This window comes from Hyla sarda, chromosome 3 (assembly GCF_029499605.1).
Source record: "Hyla sarda isolate aHylSar1 chromosome 3, aHylSar1.hap1, whole genome shotgun sequence".
NCBI lineage: Eukaryota > Metazoa > Chordata > Amphibia > Anura > Hylidae > Hyla > Hyla sarda.
In genome coordinates this window covers 111,830,901-111,848,986 of record NC_079191.1, presented here as the reverse complement: position 1 = coordinate 111,848,986, position 18,086 = coordinate 111,830,901, and the positions used below count along the sequence as shown (strand labels likewise).

Here is an 18,086-nt window from a genome sequence, read left to right as displayed (position 1 = left end):
GAGCGGCATAGGCCATATTCGAATTCGCGAATATTCGCGAATATATGGACGAATATTCGTCATATATTCGCGAATATTCGCATATTCGTTATATTCTCGTTTTATTTTCGCGTATGCGAAAATACGCACATGCGAAAATTAGTACATGCGGAAATTAACATATACGAAAATTAGCATATGTTAATTTTCGCATATGCGAATTTTCGCACGCCAGTCTCACACAGTAGTATTACAGCCTTCTTTACACCACACAAGCTGGAAGCAGAGAGGGGTGATCACTGTGATGTGTACTGTGAAAAAAAAAAAACAAAAAAAAAACGAATATTCGTAATTACGAATATATAGCGCTATATTCGCGAAATTCGCGAATTCGCGAAATTCGCGAATTCGCGAATATGCGATATTCGCGAATAATATTCAAATTGCGAATATTCGCGAGCAACACTAGTCTTCAGATATATAAGAAGTCTCCTTAGGTTGTTCAGAAGACATTTTGCATATAGTAATGTAAATAGTTATCTATATATATAAAACTCAATGTGTGTGTGTGTATGTGTGTGCGTATGTATGTGTGTATGTTCCAGCATCACGTCCAAATGGCTGAAGATGTTAACATGAAACTTGGCACACATGTTACTTATATGTCAACAACAAACATAGGATAGGCAATTTAACCCTTACCCACCCCCATTTGCCAGGTTTTTGTTTAAAGTCCCATACAAGTCTATGGGAAATATATGTTATTGCATAACTTCCAAACGGCTGGAGATATTTCGATAATACTTGGTCACATGTTATTTATATGTCCACTTAAAATATAGGATAGTTAATTTAACCCTTAACTGCCCCCATTTGTGAGGGTCGGGGTTTTTGTTTAAAGTCCCATGCAAATCAATGGGAAATGTATGTTCCCACATAACTTCAGTATGGCTGGAGACCTTTCAATACCTGGTACACATATTATGGGTTAGGATAGGAGGTTGAGATAGGAGGACGGGATAGGAGGATGGGATAGGAGGACGGGATAGGAGGACAGGATAGGAGGACGGGATAGGAGGTCGGGATAGGAGGTCGGGATAGGAGGGCGGGATATGAGGACGGGATATGAGGACGGGATATGAAGATGGGATATGAGGACGGGATATGAGGATGGCATATGAGGACGGGATATGAGGATGGGATAGGAGGACGGGATATGAGGTTGGGATATGAGGACAGGATATGAGGATGGGATAGGAGGACGGGATAGGGGGACGGGATATGAGGACGGGATATGAGGACGGGATATGAGGACGGGATATGAGGACGGGATATGAGGATGGGATGTGAGGACGGGATGTGAGGACGGGATGTGAGGACGGGATATGAGGACGGGATATTAAGTCAAAAGCTTCCTCCTTTGTTTATTTTCCTCCCCAACAAGGATTAGGAAGAAGAAAACGGGCAACGCCGGGTACTCAGCTAGTATAATATATGGTAATAGGAATTAAATAATTAATGTATATAATTAAATACATGAAATGTAAATAAATTTATTAATTAATAGGACTTAATAAATTAAGTAATAATAAATAGAATAAGTTAACTGAAAATTATTAAATTGATATTAAATAACGAATAGCAATTAGGGAATAAAAGATTATTTTCTGAGGAAAAATATATATTTTAAATGCCAGGAATGGAATAAAACACCAGGGGGCGGTATAGGATCAAATACAGTATTGCAGTAGGATAGTCAAAGCAGAGTCAGTAATGCTGCTGTTCGTGTCAGTGAGGTATGACGCGACTGACACGAAGGGTGGGAAACACTTCAACTGATCACCAATTGAAGTAAGATCTCACTGGACGCGGCTGTAAAAACAGCTGCGTCAATGAGATAAGAAGTAGGAGCGCATGCCTGAATGCAGGGCTTGCACAGGAAGCGGAGCTCGCGCCGAACCGGCGTTGAATGTAAGTAGTATAAAATATATGTATATAGGATGAAAAGAGGAGAAAGAAAAGAAGCCTGGAATATATGAGTAGGAAAATAAAAAAAAAAAAAAAAAAAAAAAAATATATATATATATATATATATATACATATATATATGCGGAAACAAAGAGAAAAAAGAGGGGAATAAGAAAAAATAAATGATAATATACCGAGAAATATATATTTGTATATTGACAGGGAAAATATGATAAGAAGATAATGGGACAATATTTGATAAAGAAAAATGTAATAAATATAAGAATATTGTATAAAACAGTAGAGAGCAGGGAGATATACACTTATCTGAACTGCTGAGCAGCAAAGAAAGAGGAGGAGCTAACGTGACACCTGCTTATATTACCTTTCTATATATATATATATATATATATATATATATATATATATAGCACACTTGGTTGCATTTCAAGTTTTTTATCTTTACTTGAATTAACTATGTTGCTGCTGAGTCCAGTAAAGAAGGCTTAATTTCAATAATGTGATGTCTCCTGTCTTGACATAAAATCACCAGGCAGATAGGGTAGGGAAAGAAAAAACTAAAATTGACATGACATGAACATGTTAATGCATTAGCACAAGTACCTTACACCCATGCAAAACATGACCGTGTAATCCAGGATGTCTTAAATGTGTGTGTATATGTGCATGTAGGCATTATTAGAGAGGTTTGCACATTCTTTGGGAGAGGGGAACTTTGTAGTTTATTTATTTTTATTTTTTTTACCTTTTTCTTCTTCTTATATCATTTTTTGATTGATAAGTTGTTTTTACATTTAACTTTATTTCTTTATTTTTTTTCTGTCTTTACTGTGGGGGCCACAAGTTGGCAGGAAACACATTTTATAAGTATTCCCTGTTGTCCCCATACACAGATCACTGGTAACATTGATCTTAGAGTAAAAGCCCATTAGTGCTTCCTGTGATCTGTATAGCCAAGCATGAAGAAAATAAGCAGATAGGCCGGCATTTATCATTGTGTTTACCCTTTTTTCCCATCTATATTTTCCACTATTTTGGCGCAAGCATCCTTTTTTTTCACCTTTCGGTTTGTACATTTCTGCTTATTTTGAGTTGTAATCTACTGATTTTGGCAATACTCATGATATGGACAGGTTTTGTAAAGACAGGGGACAGTTTTTTTTTAACTTCCCTGTAACTTTACAGGATCGGGTGTGACAGCCGGTTTGTCAATCACAACATGCTTATTAATGGACTGCAGGCACAAGAACCAGCTTTGTGGTTGCAATTTGTTTTTTTATTTCATTTTTTTGTACAATATTTTGGGGGTAGCCATATTGCCAGCACTTTTGCTTTGTTCACAGCATTTAAGGAGATGCTTTACAGAAGCCAAATGGACATAAGAACCAATCGATGGAACTTATTGACTTTTATGGAAGAGTTCTCTCTTATGAAATAGTTCTATCTATGCTCTGTGACCTGTGCAAAATGTATTGGGTAGGCAGGAGAAGGAGGAAAGCTGTGGCCATACCCTATTATGAATGGCCGGATCCTGTTGTATCTATATACTGGTATCACCTGTCGCAGTAATCCTGGATGTGATTATATAAAGGAGACTGCTGAAAAGTTCTCTATAGAACAGGAAATGATAGCTTATTATTATGCTTAGTGGTCTGACTGAAAGATTTTAGGACTATTTTAAAATATACTTAACAAAATGAAAAAATATACTTATTCCCTCTAAAGCTCCTGGTCTCTGACAAGTAGCATCTATAGCACCATTTATAGTACTAGTGTTTTTTTATAGAGCCAAGGCCCATTTAGACTCCAGGACATGACCACAACCATCTAGAGTAATAATGGAGTCGTTTATGCTAATGTCAATGAGATCAAATGGAAATAAAATAGGAACGATGCCTTCCAAGTAATGAATGATTATGACCTCATCTATAGTATTCTCAAAGCTGACATCATTTTATGTTTAGTTAAATGAAGTGAGAATATTTTATTGAGAAACCATTAACCTGTCACATCTTCTCTGACTTTAGATGGGTGATGTTTATCAATCAGATGTATTTGATCTTTTTCCTGGAACGGCTCAAACAGTCGAAATGGTTGCAAAGACTCCAGGAACATGGCTGCTTCATTGTCATGTGGCTGACCATATACATGCTGGAATGGAGACTTTGTACACAGTATTTGAAAGTAAGTGATTAGTTTCATATTAGTTGTAAATGCTCAACATGTTCACCTGTGGTTAATCATGGTAAAAAGTCTAGTGTACTGGCAAATGTATCTAGTGTAATGCAAATGTATCACATTCAGGGTATGGCATACTTATGGGCATTATCCTAATAACATGAAGGGTGAAAGCATTGTACTGGTTGAAGAACTGAATGTAGATCCGTGTGGCTATCTGCTTGTGTATAAGGACCTTTTGATGAAGTATAGAGAAGGGGGAGGGGGTATACACAGCAGATGAAAGGGTGGACAGTCGGGAGAGCATACATAGAGGGAAGCTAAGACTCAGGCCTATAAAGGCTGTAGACAAAAGGCAGTTTGCAGAAGAGAATCATATAGGCATGTATTTCTGGGTATTTCTTACATGAAAAGAATTTGAAATGGGCTGGGGTCTGAAAATGAATGAAAGAATAAAGACTGCTTACTCACTGTTTAACTTATTGGCACAAATGTAACCACTAACATACACTGAAATAATGCAAAACTCAGCATGCAGTTATGTCTCAGGAAGAATGTAGTTGGTCCCAGATGTGGTCTGATTAGACACTGGATCTTGCTTCCTCCGGCAGTCAGAGGTTACTTTTGGGTAGTGTACCTCATGGTGATGGCTTGTTGACTGCTAGATATGCCTCCATGTTGCACATAAAGACACTTTTCCCAGTTGAGAGGCTTTGAGAAGAGACAAATCATTGGACTGAGTGAAGCAGGGTGGTTGTTTCATCAGACTGCCTACCCTTAGGGCTTTTCTGAGTAACCTATTAGTAAGTGTTGGGGGCAGTGGCTATGTGAGCTCTGGATGGCACAGGCAAACTACTAGTAGAGAGGAATATTTAATCTGTTGACAAGCACAAGCAGCTTGTCAGAAATGTTGTCAGATTGCAATACTTTCTTGGCCTGTTACATCACCAGATTTAACACCAAGAAGACATTTATAGCAAGCCAGCTTCAGCAACCTACTAGTGTTCAGGATCTACATGCTTAGCCTCTACATCTGTAGACATATGTGCCACGGGATGTATGCCTCCATGCCTAACCATATCTCATATCTCATCTTGAGCTAGAGGTGGATTAACAGGGTACTAGAACCTCCTTTCAATTATACATTCTTCCCCAATAAAGAATGTGCATCCCGCTCACCCCAATAGCAGCTACATCCAGTGCGGACAGGTGCGGACCTCACCGTGGATTGCAAACAGAAGAAAGTGGATGTCCAGCCAGAGGATTTGTGCAGTATAACTTCAGTTCATTCCAATAACATATGCAAACACAGGTGCGGATAGGCAAAGGGACATGTTTTCGCCTATATGGAGGCCTTACTCATGCTAGTTATAGACAAACACAAGGATCCCTTATATAGGGATGGAAGACCAGACCTCCATCAGAACACCTGAGTTCGGCCAGGTAATTAACCCTCCCTACACTGGCTCCCAGCAGACCAACAACTTCATATTGTCTGACCACAAGTCTGATATCTGTCATGCAGGACACATCTGCTTAAATAGAAAATACAGACCGTGTTCACACTAGGTACAGAAAAACTTCATAATAATAGTAAGCATATACAATACAAAGAATGTAGAAAACCTCAAATAAAAAATATATAATTTAAAGAGATGGGAAAAAGAGGAAGGAAAAATCACATCACATTATACGTCTGAATAATATATGATAAATAAAATAAGATAAATGTATCAAAACATTCTATATCGGAACATACAATGTGACAAGCTAGATGAACAACACTATACTGTATATTACCAACCCCAAATATAGGGATAAAAATGCACTAACATCTTAAAAAATATCTTTACATTATAAATGCCTTGGCAGTGCTCAACTATATGCCCTTCTGTAAAACTGGACTATAAAAAAGTCAGCAAAATACCTGATATTACAGTACCTAGCAGCAAAGGATAAATCTATTTTAAATATTACACTGACTACTAAATAACCTATTTAAATATTTATGTTCCTCATGTAATCAAACAAAATTATATAGATATCTAAAAAATATAATGTTTGTGAATACAAAAAAATGGGATATTGACTTGCAAGAAAAACTGAATGAAGACTGACTTACCCTAATAGTGCAAAACCACATCTTGTCATTTATTTAACCCTTTGGGGAATCTACTCTCCAGCATGATGATCCAGTAAACCTCAAGATCGAGGTGTTTCTGTCTGTGCTACCACCCCCCCCCCCCCCTCTAACTGGAGCCACAACCCTCTCTATTCCCTGGACCATCTTGCTGAACATAATGCCTAGATACCATGGAAATGTTTCTAGACTGAAAATGGAGTATGTCAGAAAGGTGGTACATCCTACGTACTGAACCCTGCAACTAGTGCAGGAAAACAAATAAACTATGTAACTAGTGTTACAGTTAATGTATTGTTGTATTTATGCACTCTGTTATTGACATATGAAACAAACGTTGTTGATCGGTGCAGAGTTCTACAAGTATAGACTGGATGGTCGCACTTAAAATTACCCAAAAATATTAACCACATAGGTTAATTCTGTGCTCTTTCCATAAACACACTGGAAAATAGAGAGCACGTCTCTGTATCTTCCATGCATAGTTTCCGCATAAGTTGGATCTGATAATATAATTGGCATAAATTTATTTATAATATTTTTAACCAGATCAAAATGCTCATTATAATGTGTGGAGAATACTAATGGTTGCTTGATACCTTTGATGTCTTTTATTCGTGGAATCATAAGATCATCTCCTGATTTATTTATGCCAATTATATTATCAGATGCAACTTATTTGGAAACTATGCATGGAGGATACAGGGTAGCTGCCAGACGTGCTCCTACTTTGGAACAGACTCTATCTTCCAGTTTTGCTATGGAAAGAGCACAGAATTAACCTATGTGGTTAAGATTTTTGGGTACTTAACCATCCAGTCTGTACTTGTAGAATTATGCACTGATCAACAATGTTTGTTTCATATGTCAATAATAGAGTGCATAAAATACAACAATACATTAAAGGGGTTATCCACCATTAAGTGATTTTAGTACGTACCTGCCAGACAGTAATGGACATGTTTAGGAAGGATCTATGCTTGTCTTGGGGCTAAATGGCTATGTTGTGAGATAACCATAACATTGTGGCTAGCTTTTTGTGAACTGGTATTTCCTGTTTGAGTTTTTCTTTTTTGACTACAAATCCCATAATTCCATTTTTCTCCCTCCCACACATCAGCCACCCCACCCATTGAAACGCAAATGAGCTGCATCCATTCAAAAGACCTGTGTTTTTCAATCAGGGTGCCTAAAGCTGTTGCAGTAGTTGTACATTGATCTCTCTCCCACCAAGCGATTGCTCCACCCATTGAAGCAGACAGGCTCCCTGTCATCAGCTGACTAGTGAGTCAGGTCTCGGCCACATTGCAACCAGGGAAAAATCTGAGACAACAGTCATTTTGTATGCTGTTAAAAATAAATATTGAGGTGAAAAACACAGACGAATTGTGAGAAAACCGTCACACATAGGTACAGACATTATATTATGAACTACACTTACTTTACAGCCCCTGTAGCATAGTCCAAAAAAATCCTTTAACTGTAACACTAGTTACTTAGTTTACTTGTTTTCCTGCACTAGTTGCAGGGTTCAGTACGTAGGATGTACCACTTATACCTTAAAAGTTAGAGTTAGAAAACACTGGTAGCACTCATGTTTCAGAAGAAAGAAACTCCGGTGGATGTGGATCCGCTGGACCTGTGTGGCAGATAGCTCAGACCGTACCAGGGAGCGGAGCCCGCCGCAAAGCGGGATGGACTCACTGCAGCAGTCAGCACCCAGGGCGCTACCCCTGGCATGGCTCGACCCCACAGGCGGCTGAGGAGATGCGAGGCACAGGAGGGATAAGGCAACTCATAGTCTGGATAGCAGAAGGTCAGGGCAGGCGGCACAGTAGTGTAGTCAGGACGTAGTAGAAGGTCAGTAGGCAGGCGGCAGAGGAGCAAGGTCAAGTCACAGAGCAAAGGATCAGATCCACGGCAAGACAATACTCAGAAATGCATTCTCTCAGGCACAAGCAACAAAGATCCGTCAGGGGAGTGAGGAGGGTGGAGGAATTTATCAATGAGCCACAGGTGAATTACACTAATGAGCGCACTGGCCCTTTAAATATTAGAGCTCCGGCGCGCATGTCCCCGTCCCCTAGGGAGAGAGGCGGGGGCAGGAGAAGCACCAGGTGAGTGATGGACTGGGACTCGCATGCGGGTGCGCCCCACGATGCGAGTCCCAGCCCTGCCGGCAGCAGCAGGTAACGGGACCATGCGCTTATGGCCAGCTCGTGCGGCCGGAGCGCATAACGTAACAACACCTCTCCGACATACCCCATTTCAAGTCTAGAAACATTTCCAGGGTGTTGTGAAATATGAAGCATGAAGGTCCAGGGAATTGAGAGGGTTGTGGCCCCAGTGAGAGGGGGGGGGGGGGGGGGAACCACAGACAGAAACGCCTCGATCTTGAGGTTTACTGGATCATTATGCTGGAGAGTAGATACCCCAAAGGGTTAAATAAATTGCAAGATGTGGTTTTGCACTATTAGGGTAAGTCAGTGTTCAATATCAGCTATTTTTTCAGACTTTTATTATATTCCAGTTTTACAGTAGCACATATAGTTGAGCACTGCCAAAGCATTTATAATGTAAAGATATTTTTAAAGATGTTAGTGCATTTTTATCCCTATATTTGGGGTTGGTAATATAAAGTATAGTGTTGTTCATCTATCTTGTCACATTGTATGTTCCGATATAGAAGGTTTTGATACTGTCACGATTCGGCTGGCTGGAGGTGGATCCTCTGTGCCAGAGAGGGATTGGCGTGGACCGTGTCGGTGGACGGGTTCTAAGTTGCTACTGGTTTTCACCAGAGCCCGCCGCAAAGCGGGATGGTCTTGCAGCGGCGGTAGCAACCAGGACGTATCCACCGGCAACGGCTCAACCTCTCTGACTGCTGAGATGGCGTGGGACAGAAGGACAAGACAGAGGCAAGGTCAGATGTAGCAGAAGGTCGGGGAAGACTGCAAGGTTCGTAGTCAAAGAGGATAGCAGGAGATCTGGAACACAGGCTTTGGACAACACTAAACGCTTTCACTGGCACAAGGCAACAAGATCCGGCAAGGAAGTGCAGGGGAAGTGAGGTAATAAAGCCAGGGAGCAGGTGGAAGCTAATTAGGCTAATTGGGCCAGGCACCAATCATTGGTGCACTGGCCCTTTAAGTCACAGAGAGCTGGCACGCGCGCGCCCTAGAGAGCGGAGCCGCGCGCGCCAGCACATGACAGCCAGGGACCGGGACGGGTAAGTGACTTGGGATGCGATTCGCGAGCGGGCGCGTCCCGCTATGCGAATCGCATCCCCGCCAGCAATGTCAGTGCAGCGCTCCCGGTCAGCGAGTCTGATCGGGGCGCTGCAGAGAGTGAGACGCCGCGAGCGCTCCGGGGAGGAGCAGGGACCGGAGCGCTCGGCGTAACAGATACATTTATCTTATTTTATATATCATATATTTTTCAGACATATAATGTGACATGCAATTTTTCCTTCCTCTTTTTCCCTTCTCTTTATATTATATATTTTTAATTTGTGGTTTTCTACATTCTTTGTACTGTATATGTTTACTGTTATTATGAAGTTTTTCTTTACCTTGTGTGAACACGGTCTGTATTTTCTATTTTAGCAGATGTGTCCTGCATGACAGACATGTATTGCTGTTTGTTCACACTTGTGGTCAGACAATATGAAGTTGTTGGTCTGCTGGGAGCCAGTGTAGGGAGGGTTAATTACCTAGCCGAAATCAGGTGTTCTGATTGAGGTCTGGTCTTCCCTCCCTATATAAGGGATCCTTGTGTTTGTCTATAACTAGTATGATTAAGGCCTCTATTTAGGCTGAAACATGTCACTTTGCCTGTCCGCACCTGTGTTTGCATATGTTATTGGAATAAACTGAAGATTTACTGCACGAATCCTCCAGCTGGACATCAACTTTCTTCTGTTTGTTCCCCAGTAGACTTATTTATCTGCTCTAATATTGTAGTAACATATATTATCATTACAAATATGCAGATGGAAGACAAGGGACAGCACTCACCATCCAAGTAGACTTTATTTCCTAGCGTTTCGAGGCATCTGAAATAAACCCAGGTGGAGGCGGGGAGCACAGCCGGGACAGACTGTTTCATGCTATCACTCCTTCCTCAAGCTGGTTGTACACCTGCTTGAGGAAGCGCTGATAGTGTAAAACAGTCTGTCCCGACTGTGCTCCCCGTCTCCACCTGGGTTTATTTTGGATGCCTCCGAACGCTAGGAAATAAAGTTTACTTGGATGGTGAGTGCTGTCCCTTGTTTTCTATCTGCATATTTGTTATCCACCTCTACGGACATTGCACCACCACAGATCCACTGTTAGCAAGCTTCTACCACTACTTACTCCCACAGCCGACTTACACTAGTTACGTTAGTGCCAAACCCCATTGCTCTCTATACATTGCTATGTATATTATCATTACAGTTACACATAAAGTTTTGTTCAGTTGAAACAACTCCCCCTTGGTGAATTTTATATATGTATAAATGTTATATATTTAAATAGGCAGAGTCTTTGGTGAAAAATACAGTAATTGAGCATCAGCTGCTTTTTAAAACTTTGAGTATGTTTGGGTACTGCCTGGCAAATAGAGCCATAATTTGAATCCATATTGAACAAATCTGTTATATGGCACCCATCACTTTTAAGGAAACATATTGTAGCTTTCTTGTGCCTTTAATTTTATATAGAGGCACACAGAAGGTTTTTCATAAGAACGCCCCCTCCTATTGAATTGCATTGAGGTGGCCGACCCCCCGCATCGCGAAAACAGCGTTTGGAACATTTACTTCTGAACGCTGGCCAGTGGAGTACCCCGTTAAGGAAATTTTGGGCTAAACATGGATTGCCTACATCTCCATGATACAAACCCACACATCTATGTCATGTGCACGAGGCTTAAACAAATTATAAAAAACGAATTATAATTCAAGATTTTCCTAGCTATGGTGACGGTTACTACTCAAATAGCAGTTGAAATAACAGTAAACAGGTACAGAGAAAAAACTTTAGAGAATACAACCAAACATGCTGTACAGGTGTATGTTCCGGATGAGCAATCAGGTGAGGTGACAGGTGATATAAGTCTGTGAGTCCTAGTATCTTCTCCATTCTTTGATAAGAGTAAGTAATAAGACAATAAAACGAGAAATAACCAAAGAAAAGCAATGAATATTCAGCCTTTCCTGTGTAGAAGGTAGCAATTCCATTTCCAGAAGAAGGGTGTTCCTAGAAGACAACAAAGACGTGTAGAAGTATCTTCTCATAAGGAAAATGGGAGGCTTGGAGATTCTTCTTGTCAGTTTTAGTAAGCTATGATGAAAAACAAGATAACATTAGGGTTGGGTTATGGGGGGGATATTATTCGCCTCCTGTCGTTATAAAATCTATATTTTCCCTCACTATAGCTAGGAAAATCTTTAATTTTATTGCCGACTAGGAGGCTCATAATATGCTAGTTTAAAGCTATTTCATGTGTCTATTATAAAGAAAAAACTAATTAAAATATATAACAAAATACATTTGATATTAAAAGACAGACATTGAAACATGAGGTTCAGGGCGGAAATAAAAAGTTCTAAAGGTGGTCTCAGAGGACCAATCTGCAGCTTTCAAGATATCTGATAGAGAACCACCTGATACCATCGTGGTTCTAACCCATCTTGCCAAAGTGGAAGAGGAAACAGGAAGGTGGGCTTTGCAGTATGAGATGAGAATTTGAGGAGAAGGAGATCGAAGAGAAAAAGTTCTGCGTTTGTAGGATTGAAGGCAAGAAACCACGCATAAATCAGGCCGATTAGGAAAATAAGGATAAAAAACAGATTGAAGAGAGGTTTTTGTTTGTCTACATATTTCAAAGTGAACTCCTTGAGGAGAAAAAGATCTTCTGGAAATGTCTAAAGCGTGAACATCAGAGACATAAAAGCATAGTTAGTTTAAATGAGAGACATTTTAAAGAGATAGAGTCGTTATCCGGCCAGGATGAGAGTAGGGAAATAACGAGAGATACATCCCATGTAGATTGATATTTGGGATGAGGAGGTCTCTTAAAACGAATGCCTTTAAGTAATTTACAGATGAGGGGATGTTTACCAATGGGAATGTCCAGGAATAAAGAATGATGTGCAGAAATGGCTGAACGATATAGATTGATTGTGCGATAGGCCTTGCCTGAATCGAATAGTTCCGATAGGAAATTCACAACGTGGGTAACAGGTGCTTGAACGGGATCCAGGTGTCTTCTAAAGCACCAATTATCCCAAACTTTCCAAGCTGATCTGTAAGATTTTCTGGTACCTGGAGCCCAGGCTTCAGCCAGAATGTCCTTAGATGATCGTGAAAGTCCAATGTCGTTTGAGGATTGCTCGAAATGAACCAAGCCACGAGGGACATGGAATTTGATTGGGTCAGAGGATGGGGATTGGAATTGGGGTCTAGAAGAATGTGAGGAAAAGAAGGGAGCAGTCTGGGAAAATCTCTGGTCATGCTCAAAAGTTGAGGGAACCAGGGCTGAGCTGGCCACCAAGGAGTGATCAGGACTAGAGTAGCTTGGAGAGACATCGTTTGAAGGAGAACTCTGGCGATCATTGCGATAGGAGGAAAAGCGTAGAGACTGCCGGGAGGCCAAGTTTGAAGGAACGCATCTAGAGCTATGGCTTCCGGATCTGGACACCAACTGTAAAACATCGGTACTTGGTGATTGAGGCGGGATGCCAAAAGGTCCAAAGATATCGGACCCCAAAGATTGTTGATAGACTGGAAAATTGAACGGTCTAGCATCCAGTCGCTGGAATCCGTGAGATATAGTGAGTTCCAATCTGCTATAGAATTGTCGAGATCTGGAAGTTATTCTGACTTTAAAATTATGTTCCTGGCTAAGCAGAAATTCCATAACTGAGTGGCTATATCTGAAAGGATTCTGGAACCCGTGCCACCTAAGTGATTGATATATTGAACCGCTGGTATGTTGTCCATGCGGATCAAAATGCAACAGTGCAATCTGAATTTCGCAAAGCTCTTTAGGGCGAAAAAAACTGCCAATAGTTCTAGGCAATTGATATTCAGATTGGATTCCGACTCGGACCAATTGCCTCCTGTTGAGGCCGAGCCGCATCGAGTTCCCCAGCCTTGAAGGCTGGCGTCGGACTCTATAATCAAATCCAGTCTGCAATTGAATATTGCTTTCCCGTTCCAGAGTTGGATGTGCTTGAGCCACCATTGTAACTCTTCTTCTGCTTCTAATGAAAGAGTGACCTCATCTGAGTAAGAGAGGCCTTTCTGAAGATAATGTTTTTTTCAATCTCTGTAGAGCTCTGTAGTGCAGAGGTGCAGGAAAAATTTCTTGAATAGAAGCTGACAAAAGTCCGACTATCCTTGCAATTGTTCTGAGTGAGACAGATTGTCTGCGAAGAACAGAAAGGATCTCTTTCTTGATGGTAAATAGTTTCTTGGGGGGAAGGCTGAGTGTAGATGAAACGGTATCTATCATAAAGCCAAGGAATTCTATCTTCCTGGAAGGTAAAAGAATGGATTTCTTCATATTGATAGAGAAACCCAGGTTGGAAAGGAGAGAAATTGTCCAATTTAGGTGGCGGGTAAGAATAGTGGGGGATTGAGCCATGATGAGAATGTCGTATAGATATATTATAAGACTTCTTAATAAGGCAACCACCGGTTTCATCAGCTTGGTGAAGCACCAAGGGGCTGACGATAGGCCGAATGGAAGGCAAGTGAATTGCCATTTGATCTCCTCCCAAAAGAATTGGAGGAAAATTTGATGAGAAGGGTGGATAGGGACAGTCAAATAAGCGTCCTTTAGGTCTACTTTCACTAACCAATCTTGAGCTAAAAGAAGGTCTCTTAGAAGATGGATACCTTCCATCTTGAAGTGTTGGTAAGAGACAAATTCGTTCAAATGACGAAGGTTGATGACTGGACGATGACCTCCATCTTTTTTCTTCACTAGGAAGATGTTGCTTATGAAGCCTAGGGAGTTTGGACTGGATTTTTTGATGGCTCTTTTTTGAATCAAATCTTTGATCTCTTTTGAAATGAGCTGATAATCTTGGGCAGGGAAATGAATTTGATGAGGAAAGGAAAGTTGAATTGGGGGAGATAGGAAATCTATCAGATATCCCGAAACTGTCTGCAGAATCCAAGCATCTGACGTGATGGAAGCCCAAGTGGGGAAAAAATGTTGGAGTCGGCCTCCCAGAGGAGGAAGGGAAGAAATTTCTGGAGGGAGACTTACCTGATGTCGGCCTGGATCTGGGGAATCCACGTTGTTCTCGGGCATGCCACGGACGTCCTCTTGAAGGGAAGAAAGGGATCGGATTTGGTTGGAAGGAGGTATTGGGGTAAGTATATTGTTGAGGTTGAGGTTGATAGGAGCTTCTGTTGGACTGTCTATTGGCGAAGGGGCGGCCGGGAAAACGGACCCTATTTTTCCCGGCCTTGCCAAAAACTCTTTGAGAGAACACTTTCTCCAGAGATGTGAAAATGCCAACACATTTGCCTATCTCTTTGATGGCACTGTCTCCGAAAAGAATTCCCTCATTAGAGGGTTAGGTCTCAGAATTAGCTAGATATGCCTGCTGAGGATCTAATCTCATTAATATAGTTTTCTTTCTTTCAGAACAAAAGGCCGAATTGGCATTACCAAAAAGGCAGATGGATCTTTGGATCCAGCCTCTCATAACCTCTGTATCTAAGGTAGTGCCTGACGCTGAGGCATGCTCAACAATATCCATAATTTGTGTTAGAGGACCAATTTCATCCAATAGTTTATCCTGACAGATGCGGAGAGATCTATCAAGACCTTTCTTTGGTTGTTTACCCGTTTTCAACATGTATTTGACTAATACAGGATCAACATCTGGTGTGGTTGCAGTTTTACCAGGTAGAGAGGGTCTTGGGCATTCTGCCCTAAGTTTATTCCTGGCAGCTCTGTCTAAAGGCTTTTTTATCCTGGTAGATACATATTTGGCCACTATAGGTTGAGGAACCCATTCACCGGACCTAGGATGGGATATGAGACCTGGATCGAATAAAGGGTTTCCTTTGTTGTCATAAATAATGGAATGTGATTTAGAGGGTTCATTAGATCCATGAGGGTCAGAAACCTCATCTTCAATATCAGAATTCTGAGAGTGATCCTCATAAATGTCATCATCATTATCATCCTCAGTCAGAAGAACTAGAGGAATGAGTATTAAATGAGTCCGGTTTTGCTCTGGACTGAGCTTTTTGTGCCCTTTTTATTTTATTCACCTCCAGGGCTGAGGGTCTGTGGTGAGAAACAACATCACCTATCACTTTTCCACTGGGATTAGCAATGGGATCATTAATCTCTTGACCTGTTCTTTCATTTACTGTCAAGGAAAGTTTAGGATCTGCAGAGCAGAAACGTCTTTTATGGGTTCTTTTGCCCGGTTATTATGACCTCAAACCATTTTGGCTACTGAATTGTCCGCTGACCAAAAAATGTCAGAGGAGGTATTAGGGAGATTGGTAGTTGGAGCAGGATTATTCATGGTCAAAGTTTTAACAATAGTGTCTTGGAAGTCTCCCATAGCGGATTTTAGGGCATTTTGGATTGACTGGTCCACTAATTTCTGGATGTGTGAGGGGTCATTATTTATCTGTTCATGGGGTAGAAGACATGTTGAACAAATAATGGCCAGTTCAATAAAAGTAAATTTTTTGAGCCAGCAGAAGGAATGTATATATATAAGGTGAGTATATATTTATATATATATATATATATATATATATATATATATACACTGAGTAGTTTTGAATAGGAAAAATACTTAGAATGTATCTAAAGTCCGTCCCTCACACTCAGGTCCTGAGGAGAAGTGAGGAGAGCACGAACTGTGAGAGGAATCCAGTCAGATACCAGATCTTGCGAGAGTACGCGCGTACTGCTGATAGAACGCGCAGAGAAGCAATGGTGCCGACGGAGATTAATAGAAAGGCCACAGTGCGTGTCAGCGGGAGTTACCGAAAGTAAATATATCCCTGAGGAAGCAGAGGTGACAACGAGGTAACGGAGCACCGTAAAAGGAAAAAGGAGAAAGAAAAATAAGTATATTATATGAGAAGGGGAGGGGGGGGGGAGGAAATACTGAGGAATAACGTAAAAACTGGGAAAGGAAATTCTATGAAGACAAAATGTATAAAGGGTAAAAAAGATAGGAGTAATAAGGGGGCTAAATATAATAAATTTATTAGTAAATATATCTGTGAGGAGAAATACGGTACTTATCTTTCTGACGAGCAGCAAAGAAAGGAGAAGATACTAGGACTCATAGACTTATATCACCTGTCACCTCACCTGATTGGTCATCCGGAACATACACCTGTACAGCATGTTTGGTTGTATTCTCTGTACCTGTTTACTGTTATTTCATCTGCTACTTGAGTAGTAAAGAATTTGGAACAGCATATTATGAGCCTCCTAGTCGGCAATAAAATTTCAATTTAAGTATTGTTGCAATACTGTGTGAACTATTGAATATGCTCTTCGCCTTATTAATATTCATTATTTTTATATTTCTTTACAGAGGAAACTTTCATGGATAAATTTACTAAACATTTTCCTGGACTTTCTAAGCCTGTGAAAGAAGATGCAGCTTAAACAAGTTTGAAGGATGAATACATGATCATTACATCAAACATTTGTACCTGTAAAATGTATTTTACAAAATAAAGAATACATATGATTAGGTCATCTTTTTCAAACATCTGAGCACATTATTTTTGTTTTTGAGTATCGTGATTCCATGAATGGTGCACATAAAATTTTATTGTCTCAATAATAAGTACAAAGTAAGTTATATATTGCTATGTTAATTTATAAGGTTGGCATTAACCTCATAAAAGTTTTTTGCCTTCCTCTGGATCAGGTCAGTAGGATAGAGGTTGAACTTTATGGACCACAGTGCTCTCTGCTGACATCTCTGTTCATGTGAGGAAGTGTCCAGAGCAGGAGAGAGGTTTGCTATGGGGATTTGCTCCTGCTCTGGACAATTCCTGACATGAACAAATGTGTCACCAGAGAGCACTGTCTTCATACAGAAATGAAATTTAAAAAGAAAGAACTTCCTCTGGAGCATACAGCAGCTGATAGGTACTGGAAAGATTAAGATTTTTAAATAGTAGTTATGAATAACTACTATTGCGGCGTCCACTGCTTCCGCGGTGCCGAGTAAGTAGGGACTGGTTTGAGTGGCATTGGGGTTGCTCCGCCAGTGGGCCGTTCCCCCTGTGAGCATTGGTGTTGAGGCGGTGGTGGTTGCTGCTAGGTGCAGCACCATTTTATGCTAGGGATGTTAGGGACCTGCTACTTACAGGGGGCCGTGACATGGCTAGCGGGCTTGCACTTCATAAAGTACACTAACGACCTGTTAGTTTAATAAATGTTGCGGAGAAGCCTTAGATTAAGGTGCAAGTTGTAGATGTGCAACCATGTCTGTCTTTTTCTCTATTTGAATTTACCATAAAATGTAGAGAGTGAAAACAAAAACCTCCAAAGTTTGCCAAATTGCAGTTTTTGTCTAAATTTCCTCACACAAATAATATCTTTTTTGGGTTTGTCATGCATTTTATGGTAAAATGAGTGATTTCATTACAAAGTACAATTGGTCTCACACAAAAAAAACTCATATGGATCTATGGATGGAAATATAAAAGAATTATGGATTTTAGAAAACGCAAAAATAAAAATGGCCTGGTCCTTTAGGTGAGTGGTATGGGGTGTGAGATGCAGGGCAGATGGAATTACA

The 18,086-nt window shown here is 40.6% G+C and overlaps 1 protein-coding gene across 7 annotated transcripts in view; it reads left to right on the top strand.

The window, feature by feature from the left end:
* The window catches only part of CP (ceruloplasmin), a 111,635-nt gene extending 94,598 nt beyond the window's left edge, over positions 1 to 17,037 (top strand). For 6 of the 7 annotated variants that reach the window (XM_056564851.1, XM_056564849.1, XM_056564847.1 and 3 more), the window contains 2 exons: positions 3,996 to 4,152; positions 16,866 to 17,037. In XM_056564851.1, the coding sequence (XP_056420826.1) occupies positions 3,996 to 4,152; positions 16,866 to 16,939 (231 nt within the window). In that variant the 3' untranslated portion in view covers positions 16,940 to 17,037. Of the gene's footprint in view, positions 1 to 3,995; positions 4,153 to 16,865 lie in introns of those variants that run through there. The other variant, XM_056564850.1, reaches the window with a different exon arrangement.
* Positions 17,038 to 18,086: the final 1,049 nt, after the last annotated feature.